The 27739-nt window shown below is 37.4% G+C and overlaps 2 protein-coding genes across 3 annotated transcripts in view; both read left to right on the top strand.

Moving 5' to 3' along the window:
• NDUFA5 (NADH:ubiquinone oxidoreductase subunit A5) overlaps nt 1-27739 on the top strand; it is a 306556-nt gene that overhangs the window by 97400 nt on the left and 181417 nt on the right. The window lies entirely within an intron of this gene.
• The window catches only part of WASL (WASP like actin nucleation promoting factor), a 122173-nt gene that overhangs the window by 43109 nt on the left and 51325 nt on the right, over nt 1-27739 (top strand). For both annotated transcript variants that reach the window (XM_069087119.1, XM_069087120.1), the window contains exons 2-4: nt 19533-19667; nt 23094-23180; nt 25085-25181. In XM_069087119.1, coding sequence (XP_068943220.1) covers nt 19533-19667; nt 23094-23180; nt 25085-25181 — 319 coding nt within the window. The remainder of the gene's footprint in view (nt 1-19532; nt 19668-23093; nt 23181-25084; nt 25182-27739) is intronic.

Here is a 27739-nt window from a genome sequence, read left to right as displayed (position 1 = left end):
TTTAGTCCACCACAAAGCCCCTCTTCTCAAATGGAGATTATTTTCCAGACATAAGTAAAGTACCTTCATTTGTCAATCACAGAGCACAATAAGGTCAAAAGTTCCCCATCCCTGGATCACAATTGAATCTACCCCAGAGTCACATCAAGTTTAAACACAGCACTTAATACCCAAATGGAGGTCTTTTCTTCATCTTGACCCGAGGCAAGTTCTCAGCAATCTTAGTTCCTGGGGAGACAAGGCTTAGCAAGGCCACAAGATACATTGCCAGTCCCTTCATCAATCCATCCTCTGTCTGTAGAACAGTCCTAGAACCCCTGAAAACATTAGCAAAACCCTCTCCCAGGATTTCTGTAAACATACAACAAGAAAATCCTTCTTCAGGGCTTCTGAACCAACAGAAAGGTTCCCAGACCCCTGCAACAACAGCCCTGTCCTTCACCAGTGGACAGTATTCACTCTCTGTCTGCAGGACAGTCTCAGGGCTTCTTAACCAAAAGCCAGGTTCCAGGACTTCTTCAACAGGACAGTCTTTCACCAGTGGACAAATCTGGCAAAACAACATCAAAACAGACAGACAAAGTACCAGCAAAACAGCCATGTCTCCTCAGTCTTTGGCAGCTCAGGGGGCAGGTCTCAAAAGTCCAAGGCAATTCAAAGCGGCCCTCAGCAGTCCATTCAGTCTCTCTCTCTGCCTCCACGAGGTGCTGCTTCCAAAAAGCTCCTCTGCCTCTCTCTTGTCTCTCCAAATCTACGTCACCAGCTCCTCCCAGTTCAGGACTTTCTTTTCACATCAACAAGTCCATCCCACAGGTGGGATTACAAGCTCTGGGTTTTAACACAATCAATTTGAAAACCAAGCCAATACAGGGGAATCTGTAATTGCCATTACTATCACAGTAAGAGGGGAATATTGTTCAGATACTGATTAGACTAGATCTCATTCAACTCTGAGATCATCAGATCTATAGCTAGCAATTTTGGTAACTAGGGTAATCATCATGAAATGTGCCAAGGAGGTGTCATCTAAATCCGTTTTTAAGGCCATTCACTTTGGGTTGGAAGATTGGAAAACTTTGGAGATCTCAGACCCTGTGACATAAGACCACACAGACAAGGAGAGATCCCAAGATAATGCCTTAATCTATGGCAGGAAAACAAGTCTCTTGACCAGTGAGTAGATTATCTGGGCCAGCCAGGAGCTTACCTAGGGTGTAGTGGAAGGAAGCCCACCATCTGGTAACTTCCAGAATATCTCAACAAAACATACTACTGGCTGCTAAAGTTCTCTTGAAGTCCTAGTAAAAACAAATATTTTCAGCATCCTCTAAATTTGAGCACCATAGCTCTTTTTTGCCTACCCTGGTTATATAACTCTATATTCAGTGACTGTGATTATGATAAGTGTAAGTGAATTTAAACAGTTTAATGGGGAAATTTAAAAAAACTTATTATTTTAGTGGTTGAAGTTGATTGCTTCCTGGATTTATTTCACTGGCAGAGTTTATATGAATGTGAACTGAAATAGCACATACCAGAACGGAAACAATAATTTGTGAAACGTTTCTAGAATGGGCAGTATATTCTTGGGAGCTGGTAGTGTTGAACTTTTTGGGGGGAGTTATTTAATGATTTATTTATTTAACAAATAAAGGTTTAGGGGTTGTTGGTTTTTGAAAGAGTGATTAAAAACAAATTTAGAGGGCTCAGAAATAAGAAAGTAAGCCTATGAAACATTAGGTTATTAAGGCCTTAATGCATTAACAGTTAATAGCTGTTAAGTTTAACTATGGACTAGAAATATAAAAAATAATTTTCTGAAAGTTGCCTTTGAACTGCTGTTTTCACCAAGTAGAAGACTTACTTAATAAATAGGAAAAACTAGAAGCATACTGTTACTTGTATAAACTGTTATAAAGAAGATTGTTGTAGAAAAAACTAAAAAAAAAAACGGCATAAGTCCTAGTAAGTTTCATTATAATTAACAAGCAACTTCCCTTCTCTAGTTAGATTTAGTTTGAATTTTAATACTTGGAGGGCACAGGGAGTTGGAGGGGAAGTGACCTGTAGAGCCATAACTATTGTTTTGGTGTGGGTTTTTTTTTTTTGTTTTTTTTTTTTTCAGATCTGTATGTCTTGTTTTATGACCAGTAGTATTTGTCCCTCTTTTAACATTGCATTGTAAGCAGAATACCTCAGTAACTGGAGACAAATTGACAAAGTAGTAAGAATAATAATTAGCTTGAGTTCTAATTTTAATTACTGCTTTTAGAGGTCGGTTAATTTTGAAAATTATTTTAAAAATGGATAATTGTAGGATTTTCACTTTATTGCCATATAATTTATTTTTTTTTAAAGATTTCCTTTCTGCCATCAGTCTCTTTTTTCCCTTTCTTTTTATTTTGAGCTTAGCAAACATCAGCTAAAATGAATGTTTCCTTATACACAGTATAATAATGAAGATTGTTCATGTAGTTGTGATGCCTTATGTACAACTTGCTTTTCTTTTAACTATGTAAGAAATTCAACATGCTACTTTAAAAACTGTCTTGCTTTTCTGCTTCCTTCTGGCCTTCCTTATGTTCTCTTCAGTGCATTTCAGAAGCATGTTCCACTGAATGCCTTCTCATGCTTTTTCTTTCTTTTTTTGGCAGCCTGCTCCCTATTTCCTTTCTTCTCTTTCCCAACTCCTCTACCCCCAAAAACATTTTTGAGGAGAAAAACCCCTAAAACATTTGTAACAAAACTGTATTGTCAATCAAAACAGTCTCTCATGACTGCCTGAAAATGTCTTATTCTCCACCTTGAGTCTATTGCCTCTCTATCAGGCCATCAACCCATTCACTTTTTAATAAAAGTTTTATTGAAGCTCTTTTTAACATTCTTGTTACTTCCCAATAACTCCCTCCCCTCCCCACCATAATAGAATTCTCCCTTGTAACTAAAAAGCACAACAAAACAAGCACACCCATTGTCTGACAAAGTATGTCTCCTACTTCTCTGTGAAATGTGAAAGGTGTGCTTCACTATCATTCTTTGAATTTATGTTTGGTCACAGTGTTCAGAGTTTTAAAGCCTTTCAGTATGACTTACATTTATATTATTGTCATTGCCAGTTTACCTAATTCTGTCAAGAATTATTGAAGAATTTATATTATATTGAAAAATTTAAAGGAAGTAAGTTGTAATATGCATTCTGAAAGAGGAAGTGGTTTAGAAATGGAAAATCAAACATATTTCATTATTTGACCAGTAAGGACTTTAACTTCTAGCCAGGCATGTTTATATCTAAGTACTAATTACTTATTTTAGCATATTGAAAAGCAGTGCAGTGATGAAAAAACAGTCTTGGACCAATGACATTTTTCAATAATTGTAGTTATTCCAATCCCCAAAACCTAATATAACTTTCCTTACCCACTGTTCTACTAACTCTGCTTGCTTCTCTTCTTTGCCATCTTTTCTATTCTATATCCATTTGGTGTAATGGAAATAGTGCTGGTCTTGTGTATAGAAATACACACATAGGGGTGGCTAGGTGGCTCAGCGAATAGAGCACTTGCCCTGGACTCAGGAGGACCTGAGTTCAAATGCAGCCTCAGACAGTTAACACTTACTACCGTGTTTCCCTGATAATAAGACACTGTCTTATTAATTTTTTTTGGACAGAAAACCATCAGAGGGCTTATTTTCAGGGGAGGGCTTATTTTAATGAACATTGACAGCAATTTTAATAAACAGGTAAATGTGAACAAAAAAAATGTACCTTTATTCAATAAGCAAATCACTGGGGAAGAACAGGATGACGCGTTCACTGCTGCAGCTCTGAGTGGATGCAGCTCGGAGCGCGGTGTGCGTTTCACCCCGGGGTGGGGTGCGGTGCATACAGAGGGTACCGTAATGTAGCGTGTAGCGCAGGGGATCACCTTCACTACAGTAGCAATCTCAATAGGGCTTATTTTTGGGGGAGGGTTTATTTTAGAGGAATCTTACACAGTAAGGGGAGGGCTTATTTTCGGGATAGGTCTTATTATCGGGGAAACACGGTAGCCATATCTTTGCTGTTATATCTTCCAAGGAGTCCTGTCTAATTTTCACGTATGCATTGAAGGTACCTTGTTAGAAGAGAATCTTCAAAGCTTCAATTTGCTTTATCTAATAAAATGCTTTTTTATTTAATATATAATAACGCAGTGGTATTTGCTCTCTTGTGTGATGGTTAAGGATGTGGTCTACTGTGAAATATGATTTACAAAGACATATGTTTCCTTTTAATACCTCCACCAAGGCTGGGATTGATGCCTGAGTAGACTATCCCCATAAACTTGTATGCAGAAAGTAGACGTTGGTACTGGTAGTTGTTGATATTCTCATAATCTCTTTCTCTAAATCTTTTCTCATGCTTTTGGTATTTTCCCCTCTTTTTGATTTTCTTATGAATCTTACTTCTAATGCCTTCAGCTGTAGCATTGACTTCCTCTAGAATACTTCTAGTTCAGCTGTTTTCCCCATGTTTGTTTTCTTTAGGGCCATTTCATTTTCTGTAGCATATCTGGGACTGTGAAGTTAAAGTACAAATATGGTGACTATACTGTCCTTAGAGGTGAAAAGAGTTTATTTTAGAAAAAAATCTTCATAGATGTTTTCCTTAGTGTGTTTATGTATATTTATTTCTACATATACATTTATAGATATTTATGTATATTTTATTAGGAAGTATTGTTCATAATCTTCCGCTATCCTTTTCTGAAAGATTTTATGAAAAAGCGCATATTCAAAACTAGATTTACCTTTGGCTACCCTGTCTCTTCATTTGACCCCAAAAGAAAAAAATCCAGTGTTTGTTGACTGTGGCAGATTTTAGGTTCTTTTTACTTCTTTGTTGTGACAATTGGTTGTATCATTCCAATTTTGTATGAAATTATTATAAGCAGTGTCAGTTTCTTTTCCTCCATTTCTTATTTCCCAGAATCAATAACTTGTTTAAGTATGGCAGATTGCCAGATTTAATTTAATTTAATTACATGCTCCCATAAGCTTATTTTATTGTCTCCATGCAGATGATTTCCAGTTCTCTATAGTCACCTCTAAGTTCTCTCCTGAGCTCCAGTCTTTCATCACCAGTTGCCTTTTGAACATCTCTGATTGTCCTGTAGGCATCCCAAACTTAGCCTCTTTAAAGCATATCATGATCTTTCCCCCAAATCCTCTCCTTTTCCAAACTTCCATATTAATGTCAACAGCTTTCCAACTTCCCAGTCACTCAGGCTCACAGTATTGGTGTTTTCTTCATTTCCTGTCTCACTCTTCACTGCACATACCCATTCTGTTACCAAGTCTTACAGATTTTTACTTTTACATCATCTTTCATATATATCCCCTTCTCTTTACTCATAGCCACTACCCTGGTTTAAGCTCTCATCAACTCATACATACACTATTACAATGGTTTCTTGATTGGTCTCCCTGCCTCAAGTTTTACCACCCTCCACTTTGTCCTCCTCTTAGCTGCCAAAATGCTTTTCCTTAAATGCAGGTCTGGCAGTATAATACATACCACTGCCCTGCCTTCGTTCCCCTCCCCCCATAAAATCTAATGGCTCCCTGATTTCTCTGGGATCAATTATAACATGCTCTACTTGACATTTTAAGCCCTTCACAACTGTGTGTATACTCTATGATCCAACAACATCAGCACTCTTGCTATCCCTTTAACAGGACCCTCTCATCTCCTGACTCATTTACATGGGTCTGTCCCCCATGATCTCTCTCCTCACATCTGCTACTGGCTTTTTTGGCGACTCAGCTCAAATTCCATCTTTTTCAGGAGCTCTTTACCAGTTTCTCTTCTCTCTTTCCCCTAACCCTCTCCTCACTTTCCCCCTGAGATTCTTTTCCATCTACTCTGTATGTCTTATGTGTTCATAGTTGTTTACATGTTGTCAACTCTATTAGAATATAAACTCTTTTAAGGTATTTACTTTTTCTGTGTATTTGCATTTCTTTGCATCCCTTGCACAATGCCTGCCTGACACACAGGCACATATTAAATGTTTGTGGTCTAACTTTTATTTGACTGCAAATTAACAGACAAGGAATTAGGAAGAAACCATGTAAAGGATGTTATCAAAGAAATGTAGAATTGATTTTTTTTTAAGATAGTTCTTGGGACAAGAGTGAAGAATAATAACCCATTGTGAACTCCTTCATAATTTTCACTTATCTAATAGAGTTTGAAGGTGTTTTCTCCCAGCCATTCCCAGTATTGAATGGACTGCCTGTAGTGAACTTCCCCCAATAGAATGAGTTCCTTGACATCTGGAATTTTATACATTCTCCACACCTGATACACAGCCTGGCACATAGTACACTTTTAATAGATTCTTATCAAATGAAAGGATATGGACAAAAATTGCACAGGATGGGCAGGTATGAATGTAATGCAGTCTGCTTCATTGAAGGGAATGTTCATATCGGTAAGAACACAAATCCATTTCAGTATTTGAGTGTCATATTACAACTACACCATACAGTTTACATTATTTGCAGATACATTACTTTTACAGATTTAGTTGATGTAGCAAGAATATAAACATACTCTTACAAAATTTTGACCAGTTGTCCTTTCTGTTCATGGAGTTTACATTCTTTTGAAAGACTGCCTTCACACAGATTAGTATTAGTGAGAGTACCATAATTTGAGGAGGGAAAGAGCACTAACTAAAAAGGAGGCTCATCAGGAATTTCCTAGTAGTGTTAGCACCTGAATTAAACCTTAAAGGAAATTATTCTAAGAAGCAGAGGAAGAAAATAGTACATTCCAGGCTTGTGGGACACTTGTTGGAAGGCAAAAAATGGAATGCTGAATTGGAGTCAGATTACAAAGGACTTTAAATGCCAAGCTGAGGAATTTGTATTCCCTTGGAGGCAATAGGGTGCCACTGAAGATTTTGCACAGAGAAGCAACATAGACCTTTATTTTAGGAAGATTATTTTATAGGCAACAGTAGAGAGGATGTGTTAGAGAGTGGAGAAACTTGAAGTAGGTAGACCAAGTAGGGGGCTTTTGAAATAGGGCAAATTAGAGGTGATAAGGGCTTTAAGTAGGGTGCTATTGGTATGTAAGTGGGGGATGCATGCAAGAGTTACTGTAATGGTAAAATTGACAACTGATTGAATATGGAGGGAAGGAGAAAAATAGAAGAAGATGAATTTGATATTTCAAACCTGGTGTAGCTGCAACAGAAATAGAGAAATTTAGAGGGCAGAAATTGGGGGAAGATAGAGTTCTACTTTGAGCATATTGAGTTTAAGATTTAAGCAGAACAACAGGATGGAGGGGGGCGGAGTCGAGATGCCGGAGTAGAAGCAGGACCTCCAAGCAGCTCCGGCTTCCATCTTCCCCATTCCATATAAAAGGTCACTCTAAACAGATTTTGGAGCTGCAGAACCCACAAAATGACACAGAGAAGCTGAGGACAGCCCTGCAGGCAGGCAGAAATCAGCCAGCACAGTGCTCTGGGAGCTGAGCCCAGCCCCACGGCCTGAGGCTTTAGCTCCAGGGCAGGCCTGACCACCCTCCGGCCAGAGGGACCCCAGATCAGCAGCAGCTGTGGCCATTTGTAGATTTATCAACACATAGAGGCAAAGGACAAAGTGAGAGGTCAGTGCAGTATGGACTTTGGGACTCAGTAAGTGGGAGTGCGTTGGCTTTTGCCCCCGGGGCAAGAAGCTGCTGAGACACTGGCACAGCCAGCCAGCGCCATCTGGCAGCTTCAGCTCCTGGCCTGCAGAGTGTAGGGGGACCAAGCACCAGTCTGAGGGGTAATCGCTCTTGCCTTAACCTGCTTGGATCTGGATTGCAGTCTAGGGTGGAGGTCCTGGGGCGTGTGTCCAGCTTGCCAGAGCATGTGGAGACCTCAGAGAGGGCACCCATCTAATACCTCCGGCAGCTGAGAAAACCCCAACGTTTGGGATGAAAGCTCCTCTGTCTGGTGGTAGAGTCCTACTGTGACAAAAAGCCCAGGGGTCAAGTGACTGAGGGCCGACATGACCAGGCAAAGGAAACAAAGCAGACAGAAGATTCCAACATTAGACTCCTATTTTGGGGACAAAAAGGAGCAAAGCATGGAACAGGAGGAAGACAGTGAAGTCAGAACTCCTGCACCAAAAGCTTCAAAGGAAAATATGAGCTGGTACAGGACCTTAAGAAACAGATAAGAGAAGTGGAGGAAAAATTGGGAAGAGAAATGAGGACAATGCAAGAAAATTACAAAATGAGAGTCAACAGCCTGACTGAGGAAAATAATACCTTAAAAATTAGACTAACTCAAATGGCAAAAGAGGCTCAAAAAGGCAATGAGAAGAAGAATGCCTTGAAAAGCCAAATTTGCCAGATGGAAAAAGAATCTCAAAAGCTCAATGAGAATTACTGCTTCAGAATTAGACTGGAGCAAATGGAAGCTAATGACTTTATGAGAAATAAAAATTCTGTTAAGCTGATCCAAACAAATGAAAGAATAGAAGACAATGTGAAATATCTAATGGGAAAAACCACTGACCTGGAAAATAGATCCAGCAAAGATAATTTTAAAATTATTGGACTACCTGAAAGCTATGATCAAAGTAAGAACCTAGAAATCATCCTCCAGGAAGTTCTCAAAGAAAACTGCCCTGATGTTTTAGAACCAGAGGGCAAAATAGAGGTTGAAAGAATCCACCGATCACCTCCTGAAAAAGATCCCCAAAAGAAAACTCCTAGGAATATTATAGCCAGGTTCTGGAATTCCCAGATTAAGGAAAGAATATTATAAGCAGCCAGGAAGAAACAATTTTAATATTGTGGAAACACAATCAGGATAACCCCAGGATCTGGCAGCTTCTACACTGAGGGATCAAAGGGCTTGGAATATGATATTCTGGAGGTCAAAGGAACTGGGATTAAAACCAAGAATCACCTATCCAGCGTATCATGTTTCAGGGGGAAAATATGGTCATTCAGTGGAATAGAGGACTTTCAAGCATTCTTAATGAAAAAACCAGAGTTGAATAGAAAATTTCACATTCAGATACAAGAAGCAAGAGAAACAGGAGAAGGTAAACATGGAAAAGAAATCATAAGGAACTTCTCAAAGTTGAACTATACGTTCCTACATGGAAAAACAATAATTGTAGCTTATGAAACTTTTCTTAGTAGTTGAAGGGAATAGAAATATATATATATATATATATATATATATATATATATATATATATATATATATTTGTCTATATACGAGGGTATATGGGCATATGAATACATATGTGAATGTGTATGTTTATGTTTACAAGTATACATAGATAGAGGGCACAGGACCAATTTAACAGGAAAGGATGATACTTAAAAAGTGAGAGAGGAATATAATGACAGGAGATGGGGAGAGACAGAATGGGGTAAACTATCTCATAAAGAAGAGGCAAGGAAAATGGTTACAATGGAGGGGAAGAATAGGAAGGCAAAAGGGAATGGGGTCAACCTTAATTCTCACTGAATTTGGCTCGCGGAAGGAATGAAATACACACTGACTAGGGTATCTCACCCTACAGGAGAGTAGGGGGAAGAGGATGAGAGTGGGGATGATGGAAGGGAGGGCAGGCTGGTTGGGGAGGGAAGGTGGGAGCACCCACTTTTGAAAAGGGACGGGATCAAAATAGAGAATAGAACAAGTGGGAGGTGAGAGAGGAGGGAGGGAAATATAGTCAGTCTTTTACAGTATATCTACTATGTTATTGTTTTGCATTAGCCACACATGTCCAACCTATACTGAACTGCTTATCTTCCCAGTAAGGGTGGGAGACAAGGGAGGAAGGGAATGAATCTGGAATTCAAAGTTTTAAAATCAAATACTCAAATATATATATACTATTATTAATACTATTTTGCATGTAATTGGGAAATGAGATATACAGGCACTGGGGCATTAGAGATCCACTGGAAAAGTCAAAAGGCATGTGGGAGAAAATATGGGAGAGAGCAGATTGGAGGAGGGGATATCCTATGGGACTGCTGTTTTGGGGCAGTGGGTGGTAGTGGAAAAACGGGTAGAAAATTTGTAACTAAAAATCTGGTGGAAATGAATGATGTAAATCAGGAGTTAATAAAGCATTTGAAAAAAAAAAGAACAGGATGGAGATATCTAACAGATGGAGAATAGAGATTAGGAGATTTTAAGGCTACATTTAGAGATTTGATAGTCATTTATCTGCATAGAGATGATAATTCTAATTACCAAGATTCTCATCCTGCACTCCTTATTCTCCATTACACCATTATGAGTTGCCAAATCTTGTCAATTCTGTCTTCACAACATCAGGATACAAGTGTATACATCCCCTTCTCACCTGAATGTCACCCTGTTCATATCTTTGTAATTTTTTTATCTAGTTTATTGAAATAAAGAGTTAGTCTGGCTGATTCTGCTGCCTCATATCTCTCCATTTTCTAATCCATCTGCCACACAACTGCCAAAGTGATAGGCCTTACTTACATAGCTGACCTTGTCACTCTCCTACTCAATAAACTCCATTGGTTCCATGTAAGATAAAATGTAAAGTCCGGTGTTTGGCTTTTAAAGCCCTTCACAACATGGATCTAGGCTTTTTAGTTTCATTATATATACTCTCCTTTCTTCATTCTAGCCAAATTGACCTTCTATTCATTCCTTAAACACAGCATTCCATTTCTCATTTTTATGCATTTGCACTGGCCATTTCCTTATTCCTGGAATGTACTCTCATCTGAGAATTCCTCACTTTCCCTAAGATTCAGCTCAAATATCTTCCTTCTACACTACACCTCTTAAACTTTTTCCACTCTCAAACTCCTTCAGTGCTTCTTAAACTTTTTTTACTCCTGACCCCTTCAGCCCTGTTATCTACACAGTCTTTTCTTATCCCAGATGTTAGTGCAGTATATATATAATCTGGATATAAATATGAGCATAGTTATTGTCTCTCTTAATAAAATATGTTCCTTGAGAGTAGGGACCATTTCATTGTTTGTTTTTGTGTTCCCTAACTCTTAGCACAATATTTAGTATAAAGTAGGCATTTAGAAATGCTTATTCATGGCTACCATTAGAGGTTATAAGGGTAGTAGTTTGGATATTGTAGGATTTGGACAATAGGAGGATTAAATAGGGTTTGTGTGTGTGTGTGTGTGTATCTGTGTGTCTGTCTGTGTCCTTTCTGTTTGAACACTGGGTTTTTTTTTCTAAGTTTAAAAAAAGTTCCAATACATTACTTAAGCTCTTTGGGCATTGTCATCTAGAAAATGACAGTGTTAGATTACATGATCATTTCCAACTCAAATATTACAAGATACATTTGTGATCTTATGTTTTAGAGATGTTAGAAAATAGCTTTAAAAGTATTTACATATAGTTAGATGAAAGATTTTTTTTTATTTTTATAAGGTATGAAAAACAACATAACTTAATAGAACATTAGACCTGAAGTCACTGGATTTGGTTTTAGTTGTATTTGTGCTAATACCTAGCTGTGTGACCTTGAGGAAGTCAGTTAACATTTCTGACTTTATTTCCTTATCTATGAAATAAAATCATTAAGTGAAAATAAAGTACTTCAGGGCTGTGACTATTTCCCTTTTATCTTTTTATCCCCATCCTTGCCCAAAACCTAACATTGGTACACCTAAAAATGCCCTTTTTAAAAATTTGACTTATTTGTATTAAATCATTATTGAGATTCTATAATTTAGAAACAACAATTATACCCAAATTTTGTGTACATCTTATGTCAGAGAACTTTAAGTTTTTCATATCCCACTTGCCCTGACTTCTTAGGGACTTTATTCATCATTTGACTTCCATTTCCTTCCCCCCTCCTCACCTCCAAATCTGTCTTAAAGCTCAGCAGTGGTTGTTTGACTCATTCCTCTTTGGCATCTCTCACTCACTGTATCCCAGGCCATCACCAGTCATCTGGACTTATGTCTTACCACTGGACTTCTATGATTCTGGAGGAGAGAGTAAGTGAGGCTGACTTTGAGCAACTCTGTCTCACTTAAATACAATTCACATGCAAGACAAGATATCGTCCTCCTGATGTCAAGTGGTCTTCTTTGAGAAAGAAGGACAAAGAACAACATCAGCATTCACCATTTATTTAATAGAAGTGAAAGCATGGAAATATGACTTTTCATCCCTATAAGTTACCTAATTGCATTAGCTTCTATTTTCAGTGAATAAGTAAATGTCATCTACAAAGTTATTAAAAACATTCAGATATCTTGTTTAAATAAGGATACAGAATAGACTTTAAAGTGAAGAAAGTCTTTCATCTTAGAAATCAGTTAACAAGACTTCTAAAATGTGCAGGGCATTGGATGTACAAAATGTACAAAAATGAAATAATCCTTACCTTCAAGGAACTTAAGAATCTACTCACGTGACACTGTATATACAAACAAATAAATACAGAGTAATTTTAGGAGGAAGACAGCACTATCAGCTTAAGAGGAAAGGCTTCATGGGGAAGGAGAGATGGGAGCTGTCTTGAAGGAAGCTTGAAATTCTCAGAGGGGTAAATGAAGAGGGAGAGTTCATTTCAGGGGGGTACTAGTCTGGCAGAGACCCAGAGACTGATCAGGGGCAGTATTTTGAATTCTGAGAACAGGTAGGTGGACATACTAGAATATAGAACTCATGTGAAATAATTCTGGGAAAGTATGTGGGAGCTAAAGTGGGAAGACCATTAAATGCTGGGATAAGGAGTTTGTATTTTTATATGAATAAACAACCTAAGGGAAATATGGTCAGACCTATACTGTATATAGGATATATACAGATAGGTCAGACCTATACTGTATATATTTAATATGGGAGCTATACGGATGATGAATTGGAGAAGGGAGTGACTAGAAACTGAGCAACCAATTAGAAAACTGTTGCAATAGTCCAGGTGAGAGGTAATAGAATGGTGACCTTGTGAGTGGAGGGTATAGAAGAGATGGGAAGGTAGGATAGACCTGACATCTCATTGGATGGTTAGATGAGAGAGAGGGAAGAGCCAGAGATGACTTCTAGGTTAAAAACCTGGGTAACTGACAGGATATTTTCAACTTAAAAATTTATTTGTGTATTTTTAGTTTCCAATATTCACTTCCATAAGATTTTGAATTCCAAATTCCCTCCCCATCTTTCCCCTCACCACCCCCCCCCACTCCAAGAGGGAATGTAATTTGATACAGGCTCTACACATACATTCATATTAAATCTATTTTTACATTAATCCTATTGTAAAGAAGAAATAGAACCAATGGGGGGGGGAACCACGAGAAAGAAGAAACAAAAGAAAAGAGAGAAAGTGAGCAAATAATATGCTTTAGTCTTGCATTCAGATACTGTAGTTCTTTTTCTGGATGTGGACAGTATTTTCCATCATGAGTTTTTTGGAGTTGCCTTAGATCCTTGTATTACTAAGAAGAGATAAGTCTATCAAGGTTAGTTATCACACAATGTGATATTACATTAATATGTACAATGTTCTCCTGGTTCTGCTCGCTTCACTCAGCATCAGTTCATATAAGTCTTTCCAGGTTTTTTCTGAAGTCCATTTGCTCATCATTTCTTATGGCACAGTAGTATTCCATTACATTCATATACCACAACCTGTTCAGCCATTCCCCAACTGTGAGGGGCATCCCCTCAATTTCCAATTCTTTGCCACCACAAAAAGAGCTGCTATAAATATTTTTGTACATGTGGGTCCTTTTCCCATTTGTATGATCTCTTTGGGATATAACCCTAGAAGGGTACTGCTGGGTCAAAGGGTATGCACATTTTTATTGCCCTTTTGTAACAGCAAGCACCCTAGCATACCCAGGATGGCTGCTTGCCCAGGTTCTTTGATCTACTTTTCTAAAGGAAATAAACTCAAAAAGGGTTAACAAGTTTACTTTAATCAAACACATACACAAACAAAGAGCACCTTGAACTTCAGAGAATACCAACAGAAATTACAAGCAGACAAAAATACAGACAGAGAAAATAACACAGTTCACCAACAGACAGGGCTTCCAGCTGTCCGACCATTAAGTATCTACATAGTTAGTTACCAGAGAGAGAAGCACCAACATCCAGGGTCAGAAAACATTACAACCCTGTGACCCACTGCCTAATTACTAAGTAACAAGGTGTGGGCTTTCCTGAAAAACAAGCCTCCCCTAAGCAAGCTTCTTCCGTGGGCTCTGCTCCACCCTTCAGCAAACTCCTCCCACTGCAGGTTCCATGTGACCACATTCAGCCTATGAGGGGGCAGGGAAAATCTTCAAATTCCCTTAGGCTTATTAAGGGTCAGGGAAGATCTTCAAATTCCCTTACCATTAAGGACCTTTGGGCGTAGTTCCAAATTGCTCCCCAGAATGTTTGGATCAGTTCACACCTCCACCAGCAATGTGTTAGTGTTCCCAGTTTTCCTACATCTTCTCCAGCATTTATCAGTTTCCTGTTTTGTCGTTAGCCAATCTGATAGGTGTGATGTGGGACCTCAGCGTTGTTTTAATTTGCATGTCTCTAATCAGTAGTGATTGAGAGTATTTTTTCACATAACTATATAGATAGTTTTAATTTCTTTGTCTGAAGACTTCTCAGTTTTGTGGGGGGCGGGGTTTAAAGGGAAGTTAAGAAGAGAAATGATTTTGGAAGGATATGAGTTTAACTTTTGATGTGGTGAGTTTGAGATGTGAATGACACTTTCAGGTGGTGATGTCTAGCAGACAGTTAATGAAATGTGACTAGAGATCAGAAGAGAGATTAGAGCTGATTATAGTTTGGAGAATTAACTGAATAGAAATGATAATTAAATCCATGGAAACTGATGAGATCTCTAGAGGAGAGGGAAGAGATTCAGGACAGAGTCTTGTTTAATGACTGTTAAGATGAACCATAATTCAGCAAAGGAAAGAAACAGACTTAGGAAAACAGGTGGGCATGGATCTTGGAGTTATGAAGATTTGAGTTAGAATCCTGATTCAGATACTAACTAACTGCAAGACCCTGGACAAGTCACTTAATGTCTCTCAGCCTCATTCTCTTCATTTATAAAATGGTGATAATCAGTCTACCTCATAACTTATGTAAAGCACCTTGTAAAACAAGCATTTATATGCCAGCTGTTAAGATTATGAAGTCAGTCTCTAAAATGGGTCACATTAAATGAGAACTGTTAGAGGTTTTTGGATTTAACAATTAAGGGATGATTGGTAACCATAGAGAAAGCTGTTTCAGTTGTGACTGAGGTAAGGGATGAATAGAAGATGAGAAAATGAAAATAATGAGTGTAGATCCTTTCTTGGGGGTTGTAAAAGGCTGAAGTGATATGGTAGGAATAAGGTGAGATGGTAGGGTTACTCAAAGGTCTTTTGAGGGTGTGTGTACCCTAAGCGTCTTCACAGGCAACTGGGAAAGAGCTAGTGGATATGGAATGATTAAAGATGAGAGAGGAAATGATTGAAAGTACATTTCCTTAGAGGATTTAAAATGTGATCAAGAAAGTAAGATGAGAAATAGATCATAGTAAGAAACTACCACTTCCTTTGAGACTGGAGCAAAAGAAGAGTGAATGGGTGTAATGGGAATGTAAATTTTAAAGATCTTCCCTGCCCCTAAGCTAAAGTGCACCAGAAGCCTGGGGAGGGAGGCTTGTTTTTCAGTAGATACTTTTTGATTGGCCAGTGGGGCCAAAAAGTTGTTACATTCTCTGAGCCAGGAGAAGGCTATATAAGCCCTGATGTGAGGCTTTGTTTTGGGGGCTCACTTTGATTTGATCTGGATTCTGGGAAGCTGTTGTCCAGAGGGCCCCACCCCACCCCTTTGAAAAACCCAGATGTTGAAACCCAGATGTTGATTGGGTATGGATGTAATGGTTGGACAGTTTGGAAAGCTGTCTACTTGATCTGTTTCTGTCTTGATACTTCTGCCTGTATACTTTGAAGTTCAGGGTGCTGACCTTTTTCCCCTGAACTAGGTAAACGATACATGTTTGACTGATTAAAGTAAGCTTGTTAACCCATTTTGAGTTGCTTTCCTTTATCAAAGCAGATCAAGAACCTGTGGTGGCAGCAAACCCTGAGGACCCTTGGGGTGCTTGCTGCTACAATGGAGCATGATGATACATGCTTTAAAGGTATGGAGTAGGGAAGGAGAGTCTCCTGACATGGATGGATGGCCTCTGCCTTACTTAATAAATTAGAATGCAGGATTCTCTGCTAAGGGGAAAAGAGAAAGATTAGAAGAGAAATTTTGAAATAGCAGTTCTGGAAAGTATGATGAGTCAGTGGAGGAGAAACAAAAGGATTGCCATGCAACAGTAAAGACCACTTGACATAAGAGAACACAGATTTAAGGATAGATTGATTGATTTAGCATGGTTTGCCTGACTGCCTTTAGCAACATTCAGCAAGTAGGAGGAAAGGAAGCAGATAGAGGGTTGCAGTAGTTTAGGTTTTAAATAATTTATTTTGGTGTTGAATTAGTTTCTTGCGGAGTAGTTTTTTTTTTTTTTTTAAGCAATTGGGGTTAAGTAACTTGCTCAAGGTTACACGGCCAGTTATTTCTGGGTGTGGTGCTGAGTATCTGAGCCCGGGATTCGATCTCCAGGTCTTCTCAACACTAGAGCCGGTGCTCTTACTCGCTGAGCCACCTGGCCGCCCCTAAGCAATTGGGGTTAAGTAACTTGCTCAAGGTTACATGGCCAGGTGTTTCTGGGTGGGTACTAAGTGTCTGAGCCCGGGATTCGATCTCCAGGTCTTCTCAACACTGGAGCCGGTGCTCTTACTTGCTGTGCTACCTGGCCGCCCCTTGTGGAGTAGTTTTTAAAAGTAAAAACTAGTAGAGTAAGTAATCATAGAATTATGAGATTGGAAATGGTCTGAAAAGTTATTTTGTTCAGGCTTTATGTGAAACAGTGCTCTCCTTTGATTATCTGTTAGCAGGATATCAGAAATAGATTATGCATGTAAGTTACATTGCTTTGAGTTAGTTTTTTCATTCATTAACTGGTCCCGTGAACAACAACATTTATATTCTCATCAGACATGCATATTTTGTTTTGGGAACTTATTGAAAGCCATAGGTAATATTTTTCTATCTTGATCTGTAAGGTGTGGCTTGAATTCATGTAAACTTGAGCACATAAAAACCAAGTATCTTGCCTTTAGTATTGGAAAAGCAGCCATTACAGGTTGAAATGTTTAAAGAGAGATGGCACTGTGTAATTTTAGGTAGGCTTTGTTTACCTTTGTGTTTTAAAATCCTGAGGTTGTGTTGTTTTTTTTTATAACCAAGAAACATGGTAAAAGTGATAGACATTTTATTATATTCTAAAATGTTAACTAGAATAGTCCTAATATTTCTTTTCACTTTGTACTCTAAAAACTTTTATCTTCTCTAAGTCATATACTTAGCAATTAAAAAAAGAATTGAAAATTATATATCATTGCTCTATGTACTGGTAGGTTGTTCCTGAGCCTGCCTAATGGAATCCAGAAAGAAAAGGGGGTTTTGCTAAATCTGGTACTAGAATTAATTTCTAAGTAGCCAGCTAAGATGGTGCAGTATTGGGAAAAGTCCAGCCAAAATCTCCCCTACGACTCTACAAAGATCTAGAAAACGTATCAGACCAAACCCTGGTCTAGAAGTTCAAGATAAAGTTCCAGTGAGTGATTTTACAGCCCAGTTTGACAGAAAGAAACAGAGATTAGTAAACCAGGTGAATGCAATCTGGCCAGGAAGCATGCTGCCTAGAGCATCCTAAGGTGGGAAGAGGCTGTGCACCAGGGCAAGAAGAGGTCCCAGATCCAGCAGAGGGGCCTAAACCTATGTAGGGTACAGGAACAGGTGCCAGCTGTCACTATCTAGTTCTGGTCCCAGATCCAGGGTAGACTGAGGGAAAGACCTGTACTTAAGTGTGACATTCTAGGGTGAGGAGTGCTTGTTCTTGAACTTGCTTCTTGCTCAGCACACAAGCAACAGCTCTGTGTCTCAGACCCCAGGAGTGGAACAGGGTTTCAGATCTAGCCCCCAGGCCAGTATGAAACCTGCAAAGAACCAGAGCAGGAATTCCACACCAAAGGAAGATTATAGTTCTGTCACTCTCAATCAGCAGATCTTTCCAGCTGACTTGGTAATGCCTGAGTCTAGCAGAAGTTTACACTGGAAATTCATTAGGGGCAAACCCACAGAAACTGTTGCCCAGACCCAAACCCAAATCAGGAGGTTTCAGAACTCAGACTTGGAGATAACAATCAGACTTTGCTCTGGATCAGACTGCAATGGGAACCTGAATAACATAATAGTACCTCTACCCTACTACCCCACCCCCAGAAAACACTAGTAGGATCCAAGAGAACAAAAGCTCAGTCTAGACATTCTTTCTAGTAAGTAGTATGCTGCTAACTTAGCATAAAGTCCAAACTTAGCAAGGAGGCTGACAGAACAAACAAAAAATGAATTCCACCATAAAGGCTTTTATAGTGACAGGGACACTCAAAACACAAACCTAGAAGAAAAGAATTACTCTAGAATATTTACACACAAAGCTTCAAAGAAACATACAGTTTGGGTACAAGTTCACCCAGAATACCTGGAATAGATGAAACAAGAGTTCAAAAAATGAAATGAGTATATGAGGGGGAACAAATGGAAAAGACATGAGAGCAATGCAAGGAAAAATTGAAAAGGGAATTAATAGCTTCATACAGGAATACCCAAGACTACCTGAAAGAGAATGAAGCAAATAGAAGTTAATGATTTTGTCCAGAAATATAAAAAACAAAATCAAAAGACCGAAGCAATAAAAGAAAATGAAAAGTATTTTGTAGCACAAACAATTGACCCAGAAGCATAATATTAAGTATAGTATGAACTAAGATCAGTTTTAAGTAAAATAACCTGAGAACATACAAGAATATTTATAGTAGCTCTTTTTTGTGGCAATAAAGAATTGGAAACTGGGAACTGATGGGCTATCTACTGGGGAATGATTGAACAAGTTATGTAAATATGATGGAATACTATGTTCTATTAAAAATGACGAAAGGGATAATTTCCAAGAAACCTGGAAAGCCTTGTAGGAACTAATGCAGAGTGAACTGAACTAGGAGAACAGTTTTACACAGTAACAACAATACTGTAAAGACAAATAGTTTCGAAAGCTTAGAAATCTGATCAGTGCAGCAACCAATAATACTTCTAGAGAACTCATGATGACCTCCTAACAGAGGTTATGAATTCACAATGCAGATTGAGAATTTTTTTTTAACATGGCCAAATCACAGATTTTTTTTTTTGACTCGACTATTATGTGTTTGTAACAAGATTTTTGTTTTTCTTTCTCAGTACAGGTTGAGGGTTGGTGGGAGAGAAGATTATATTGCCTCTTAAGGCACACTGGAAATAAGATATAATTTTTCTCTAGAATATTGATAGACATTTGTTTGGAATCTAATGACTCTCAATTTCTTTTTTTTCCAGACTATGTCTTCAGCGGTGGTACAATTATATGCTGCAGATCGGAATGGTATGTGGTCAAAAAAATGCTGTGGTGTAGCATGTCTCGTTAAGGACAATCCACAAAGATCTTATTTTATCAGAGTATTTGATATCAAGGTGAGATTTCTTTTACTTTGGGATTGTTAAAGTTTGATGTGATTGTGATCTAATACTCAATATGTTAGATTAATTCTTTTGTTAACATTTTAGTCACATGATAAATGACTTTTATTTGCCATTGAATTAGAGACTTTAAGTAAACTAAGTCATTGGTTGCCCCCATAAACAGACTTAGTGGCTGTCCCAAGTTGTTTCTGTGCTCTGTGCTTGTAATAACTCTCAGTTGCCACCAAGCTTGCTCTCTTTTACTTGAAGATTTACTACCTTGCAAGTTAGTCCATTCTACTTTTGGGCCTTAATTGCTAGGAAGTTCTTCCTTACATTGAGATGAAATCTTTATTTCTATAGTTTGTACTCACTGCTTCCACATAATTTTTTATGACTAGTTCTAGGATTCCATGAAAGACGGGAAATCTCAGTAAGGAACTTCTCTTAATGCCTATTGTCAGTATCTTCTTTGTAATTTATATTCTTAGAGAATTGCCCATGCAAACTCAGAGGCAGGTTTTAAACTAAGAACACATCTTCCTGTCTCCAAGGTGAATTCTATATATACAATATGATTTAATTACCTTTTCCGTTTAATTACCCTTCAGAAATTTAAAGAAAGCAGTTATGGCTCCAACAAGTCTCTCACCAAGACGCTGTATTTTGTTCTGTATTATGTTGAGTCATGTATGAATTATGGCATGGTTTCTAATCATCCTGGATCTTCTGTGACTACTATTGTTTGTCAGTGTCCTTTATCCTAAAAATGTGGTGCTCAAATATCACAAGATACTGCATTTACTTTTTTGAGTTCCATAGAATTAAAATTGATCGGTTTTGTGCACAAAACTGCATTTTGCCTAGAAAGACATTTTGTCTATTGTTATCCTTACATGATACCTAATATTAGTGCACCTAAAAATGCTTTTTAAAAAACTTTGATTTATTGTATTAAATCTACCATGTTTTCCGGTCCTCCATTTTTGAGATTCTGTAATTTGGAAATTAGAAATATGCCCAAATTTTGTATGCCTCTTATGGCAGAGAACTTTGCATCTTTTATATCCCACTTGTCCTGATTTCTTATGATCTTTATTCACCATTTAATTTCCATCTCCTTTTCCCCCTCCCTACTTCTGAATCTACTGTCTTAAGGTCAGCAGTGGTTGTTTGACTCATTCCTCTCTGCTATTTCTCACTCACTGAATCCCAGGCCATCACCAGTCACCTTGTCTTATGTCTTGTCACTAAACTTAAAGTTTACATGACTCTGGAAGAGAGAGTGACTGAGGCTGATGACTTGGAGCCACTCTGCCTCATTTATTCACAAGCAAGCCAAAATATCACCTTCATGATGTTGTTGGTCCTCTTTGAGAAAGAAGGATGAACAATAGCATTTGCCCACCTTGTACATTTGTATCCCACTACTTTGAACCTAATTACAGATATTTTATATCCTTATTGAATCAGCATATTGCTTCAGGGTCAATAAACATTTATCAAGCACTATTATCTGCCAGACACCGTGCTAAGGGTTAGAGGTACAAAAAAAGGCAAAGGACAGTCTTCACTCTCAAGGTTTATAGTCTGATTAGGGAAACAACATGCATATAACATGTACAAACAGGTTATATAAAGAGTAACTTGGAAATAATCAACAGAGCAAAGCGCTAGAACTAAGGGGAATTTAGAAAGGTTTCATATAGATTTTAGCTGTAACTTAAAGGAAGCTAGGAAAGCCAGGATATAGAGATGAGAAAGGAGAATGTTCTGAAAAATAGATGACGGAGAAAATGCCTGGAGCTGAGAGACAGTGTCTTATTTGAAGAACAACAAGGAAGACAGTGAAATGAAAATATTTATAGCAGCTCTTTTTGCAGTAGCAAAGAATTGAAACTAAGGAGAATACCTGAACAAGTAATCCAGTATAAATGTGATGAAATACTATTGTACTGTAAGAAATGATGAAGGATATGGTTTCAGAGAAATTTGGGGAAGATTTGTATGAATTGATTTATAAGCATAGGAAGTTTGGAAAGGTAGAGGTAGGGGGGCAGGCTATAAAGGGCTTTGAGTGCCAAACAAAAGGTTTGTTGTACTTTAAAGCTGTATTTTAAGATCACTTTGACAACTAAGTGGAAGATGAACTTGGAGTGATAAGAGAAATAAGAATCAGGGAGACCAACCAGCAGGCTGTTTCAATAGTCTGGGTCTGAGTTGATAATGGCCTATGCAAAGATTGTGGCATTATCAGAAGAGGAAAGGGGACACATGCTAAAGATTTTAAGAAGTTAAAATTGACAGCCCTTGACTATGGATTTTATATATATATATATATATGGATTAAGAGAGAGTGAAGAGTTGAAGATGACACCTAGGTTGGGAGCCTGGGTTCTGGGGTGATGGTGATGGTGATGGTGATGGTGATGATGATGATGATGATGATGATGATGATGATGATGATGTTTCTAGCAAGTTAGAAAGAAAGGAGGATATTGGGGGAAAAGATAATGAGTTAAGTTTTGGACATGGTGAGTTTAAAATGTCTTATCAGACATTCTGTTTGAAATGTTTACTGAGTATTTGGAGATGAGAGATTGGAAGTGAGCAAAGAAAAATAAGGGCTGGATAAGTAGATTGGGGAATCATAAGTATAGAGATGATGATTAAATCCATGAAACTTAATGAGATTACCAAGTGAAATAATAAAGAGGGAAAATAGAAGAGAGCCTGTGACTGTAGAGATCCATTAAAGGAGACTGAGGAGTGATCAGAGAAGAAGAGAAAGTAGTGTCACAGAAACCTAGAGAAAAGGATTATCAAGGAGAAGATGATGATGAACATTGTTAAAGGCAGCAGAAAGGTCAAGAAGACTGAGAATTGATAAAAATCCATTAGATTTGTTAATTAAGAGATCACTAGTAACTTTGGAGAGAGCAGTTTTGGTTAAATGCTTAGGTCAGAAGGCAGCATGTAGAGAGTTAAGAAAAAAAAAGGAAAGGAAGTGGAGGCACTTATTGTAGATATAGCCTTCTCAAGCATTTTACATAAAAGAAAGGAGAGATATGGAACAATAGCTAGCAGATATAGTTCGATCACGTGAGGGATTTTTGAGAATGGGGGAGCCATGTGCATATACACATACATATAATGACATTGATTTTTCATGATTAGGAAATCACTAGCCAATTCAAATGGTTTAGCTAAATTTGTTTTGTTATATAAAAAGTCACTGTTTACTGTTTATTCTTATTAGATAAGTAGTTAACTTTGCCTTAAAATCATACCCTCACAACCTGCCACCTGCAGTTTTTCCTCTACATTTTTCATAGGCCACCTAAAATCCTTTGGTAGGCTGGAGGTTGTGCAGGCCTACCTTAACTCCAAGTTATATTTCTGGTAACAACTTGTTTTTAACCTTATTTTTTTTGTTAGGATGGGAAACTACTGTGGGAACAGGAGCTGTACAATAACTTTGTATATAATGGTCCTAGAGGATATTTTCATACATTTGCTGGTGATGTAAGTCATTGTTTACCTTAATTTGCTTTATTTATACAACTATATATTAAATGCCACCGTTTATATTTCTGTTCATGAAATTACTATGTTTGTAGATTTTTCATTTCTGTATATTATAAAATATAAAGAATGATTATGTTTTTAGTTTTAGAATCTTTTTAACAAGTGATCTTATTAAGTACAAATTGCCAGCTAAAAATATAGAAACATCAGCCAACATCATTGGGAAATAGCTTCCTTTATTTCCCAGATAATTCATTTTAAAGTAGCATTCGTTATAGTTTTTAGATTATATAACATTAAAAATAAACATCATTTTGTATGATTTTCTTAAGTTTTAGAGCAGTATTTCCTCTATTTTTCCAGTTTTTGTGGTCTTTGAATTAAAATTCTAATTGAGGTCCCATTTTTATCTCTGATAGAAAATAAAAATACAATTAATCCTCAGCTTTTGTAGGGGTAACATTCCTAGAAAATGGCATAAAAGTAAAAAACTCGAATTTTGATACACAGAGCTGATGGGAAATAGAGGGTTAGGTTCTCGTGACTACCCCATACTCAAATCTTTTGCTAGAGATTGCTGAAAATATACTTTTATGCATATAATTCTTTATAACAAAGCATCAATTCTGATATGCATTTTTACTAACATAGTAACCATGAAATAACCTATAAAATGCAGTACACAAAATAACATTGGCAACATGCAAAACATTTTTCTAATAATTTCTTAGAATCCTGTTATCTTTTGTGGTAACAGCTCAATTAAAAAACAACAACTTATTTTTAATAATATTCACTTTTTATAACACATAAATTCTACAGTATCATAAATACTGTATAGCAAATAAAATTCTTAAAATAAAACATTTTTTAACCTGAAACTCTGTCAGATTGTGGTATGATCATGTTGTACCATATACTATACTGCTGTAAACCTCTCTACGTTGGGTGCTCTCTGAAAACCAAGGAAGAGTTTACTCTGGCAATTTACTCACTACTATTGGAAGACGGTGGGACTAGGAAGGTCTCGCCATTATCTCCCAACATTTTGTCCTTCACGGCTGGTGGATGCTGTTGGATCAGCTCTAATTAATTCACTGTCAGCAATGGCTACTTCCTGCACCATTTGAGATCCTTAAGGGTTCCAGTGTATGATAGTGTAGCAGAGGCGAGTTGACGTTTAACTTTGAGGCTGGCATTGATGATGGGATTGGCAGCCTCAGTGTCTCTAGCCAGCTGGTTGATTAGACCAAAAGCAGCAGCAGACATTCTGGCAAGAAGTTTATCTGACATCTTCATTTGTTCACTAAGCTGCCTCACTGACTTGGCATGCTTGGACTTAGAGCCCAGAAGACTTTGCTTTTGGGTGCATAATTACAACACAAAACTTGAGTTTTAAGGGCACACAATGAAAATTTGCAACAAATGCAAGGGGAGCACTTTAGTGGTTAGGTGAACAAGACCAGTGAAACTTCTAGTAGGACACCAGCCTCTTCTCAGATTTGTGCTCATCGCTCCTCTCATGTTTTTCCTCTGCTTCATATAGCCAAGAATGTACATGGTTGTCAGCATGAAAGGGAAAATGAGTCCCTAATAAAATCATTCCAGTGCTTGAAGCTGTGAAAGTTAAATGGGCAGATGTTGAGGATTGACTGTTTGGAATTTAACTCCAAGCATATATTTCCAGTTGAAGGGCCAGGGTTGTATTCAGTACTATTCCATTTCTTATCCTCTACACTAGTTAAGACATAGTAATTTTATTTTTTGCAATTGAAATGAACCATTGTTTCATGTACCATTTAGGATTTGTTTGGGGTTTTTTTTTTTGCCTATATTTCTCAAGGCAGATCTAGTAATAATTTCCTTTTTTTCTCTGAATTTTAATTTCTCAACAATTTCAGACATGTCAAGTTGGTCTTAATTTTGCCAATGAAGAAGAAGCAAAAAAATTCCGAAAAACAGTTACAGACCTTTTGGGACGACGACAAAGAAAATCTGGTAAGTATCCTTTGCCAAAAAATAAAGGAGAAGAAGAAAATGTGGTGGGCAACTAGTTTCCCAAGAGAAAGGTTTATGTAAGGGTCAGTCCAGTAAATCTTCCATATGAGTGTAGTTTATCAAATCCATATGTATGGTACTACTTCTGTTATTGTGGGTGATAGAGAATAAATCCCTGTCCTCATAATGTACAAAAGATAACTAGAAAGACTGTTCAGGTGATTGGGTTACAAATTTTCAAGAGTGCAGATTTGGAAAACATCTACATAAAGGTGTTTGTTGTTTCTGATAGTGGTGTGAGATTCTCAAGAGAAATAGTGTCCAAAAAAGAGATGATAAGAAGATTGAGAATAGAGGTCTGGAAAATGAACTTTCAAATTTAGAGGATGGGAAGAAGAGGAACTGGGAATTGAGACAGAGAAAGACTTATCATAGAAATAGGAGTAGAATCTTGAGAATAAGTACAGTCTCAGGGAAACCAAGGGAGAGTAGAGTTTTTTAAGGAGATGGTGGTCAGCAGTGTCAAACACAGCAAAATTAAGAAACATGAAGCCTGGAAGAAGGTAACAAATAGGAAGTAATTAGGGAAAAGAACAAAATTGTATATAATTAGCTAGATTATATCGAATGAACTAAAAGTGCTATAGTTCTTTGGGAGTGAGGGGAAACTATATTTGGCTAGCATATTTAGGAAGTCTTTTTGAAGGAGACAGACCTTGAACCAGTACATGAAGGATTTCATTAGGTAAAAAGGTAGAAATAGGTCATTTCATGTTGAAGCAGCAGTATCATAGAATCCAAAATTTCAACAGTAGTAACTTTTGTGGTTCAACCAGATGAACACTAAAGTCCTTTCTTTTTCTAGGATTCTGTTTCCTCTTGTGGGACATTGAGTGAGAAGGCCCTGCTTAAGTGGAATGTTAGATTTGTTTTAGAGAATGATGCGGTACAGAGTTCTACTTAATAGCTGTGTGACTGTAGGCAGGTCACCTAATATCTCTAAATCTCCATTTTCTCATATCTAAGATGAGGATAATGTTTGCACAACTTGTTATTATAGGGGACATTGTAAACAACATAAAATATCAAGGAATTTGAACAACAGCTCCTGTTATTTTTAAAGAGTAGTTGCAGGAAATCAGCATTAAGGAATAGATGGAATATAAGAAACCTTTCAAAGGAAGAAATTAGAACTTGGGATGAATTAAAGTTTATTTTGAAGGTTTTGAACTTCTATTAGTGGAAAAGATTGCTAGATAGGTATCTGTCACTTTAATACATAGCAAGCATAATACATTAATATAGTTAGACTGCTGATTTTATATCTGTAATATTAAAAGAATCAAGTAGTATCATAACCACAAGTATTCCAAACCAAAAATAAAAAAAATGAGTCATGACTTTAACACTGCTGTAATTATATTCTGCTAGCATCCCTTCCTCTCCTCTCCTCTGAGGATGAAGAAATTCTACCACATTTTTACACCCCTTTCAGAGTAAAGAACTTAATCTTGGTGCTATAAAAACTGCGACTTAGTTGTTTCTTCTTTGGAGCTAATTGTAACTTCAACAACCTTTATTACCAGCAAGGTAAAGTGATTTTATATAATAAAATAAAATAAAGTGATTTTTTTGAGGGCTGTCGCATCTTCAAATACCAAGGATCATAGTGATACTGATTCTGTCTGTTATTTAGAATAATAATACCTAACTTTTATATAGCACTTTATATTATCTCAGAGCACCTCCTAGCAGCAGTCTCTGATTTAAAACAAGGATAACCAAACATACTTTACTTCATGCATGAAGATTAAATTCTTTGTTTAATTGTGACACAAACACATTAGTTAATTCTTTGAGGCATGTTGTTGGATAATATTTTTCCCTCATTGTACCCTGTTTTCCTTCTTTAACTTTAGTGCACATTATCTCATTTAACCCTCATAGCATCTTTGTGAGGAAAACAAGAAAGATTTTAACCCCATTTTGCAGATAAAAAAACTGAGGCTTCACAGGGTCTTAAAATGGCTTGCCCAAGGTCAGTTGACTAATGGTGAAGTCAGAGTAAAACCCTGATCTTCTCATTTCTCATCCATAGCCTTCACCCTTCTCTGTGCTACCACTGCATGTTTGCTATGGGCTGCGATTGAGTCAGGCCAGTTCTTAGGTACTTTTTGTTTGATATTGGAACAAAATGAGATACTCGTAGGTCATTCATCAGTTAATAAAAGGAGACGTACTTAGCCATAGGAGAAGGATGTTCAACACAGATAGTCATTAAGGACACTTTGAGTTAATTTGGCTGAGCAGAGCTGCCTTGTTCAGATTACCCATCATGATCCCACCCCACTCCAGCCAAGCATCAGAGTGCTTCTGGTACTGCTTAGTCCACTAGAAATTGCTTCCAGCAGCCTGAGCCAACCAGGATTTGAGGAAAGTCTCAATACCTTTTTAGGAAAAATTAGTGTAACTTGCTCAAGATAAAGGGTTAGTATATTGCTCCTACCAAAGTATTTTTCTTAATATAAATCCTATAAAAAATTCTTTATAGAAATAGT

This window comes from Petaurus breviceps, unplaced genomic scaffold (genome assembly GCF_028583685.1).
Source record: "Petaurus breviceps papuanus isolate PSGF00001 unplaced genomic scaffold, PetGlider_PUasm1.0 181, whole genome shotgun sequence".
Taxonomy (NCBI): domain Eukaryota; kingdom Metazoa; phylum Chordata; class Mammalia; order Diprotodontia; family Petauridae; genus Petaurus; species Petaurus breviceps.
Note: the sequence above shows the minus strand (reverse complement) of the source record. Positions and strands in the feature narration are given on the sequence as shown.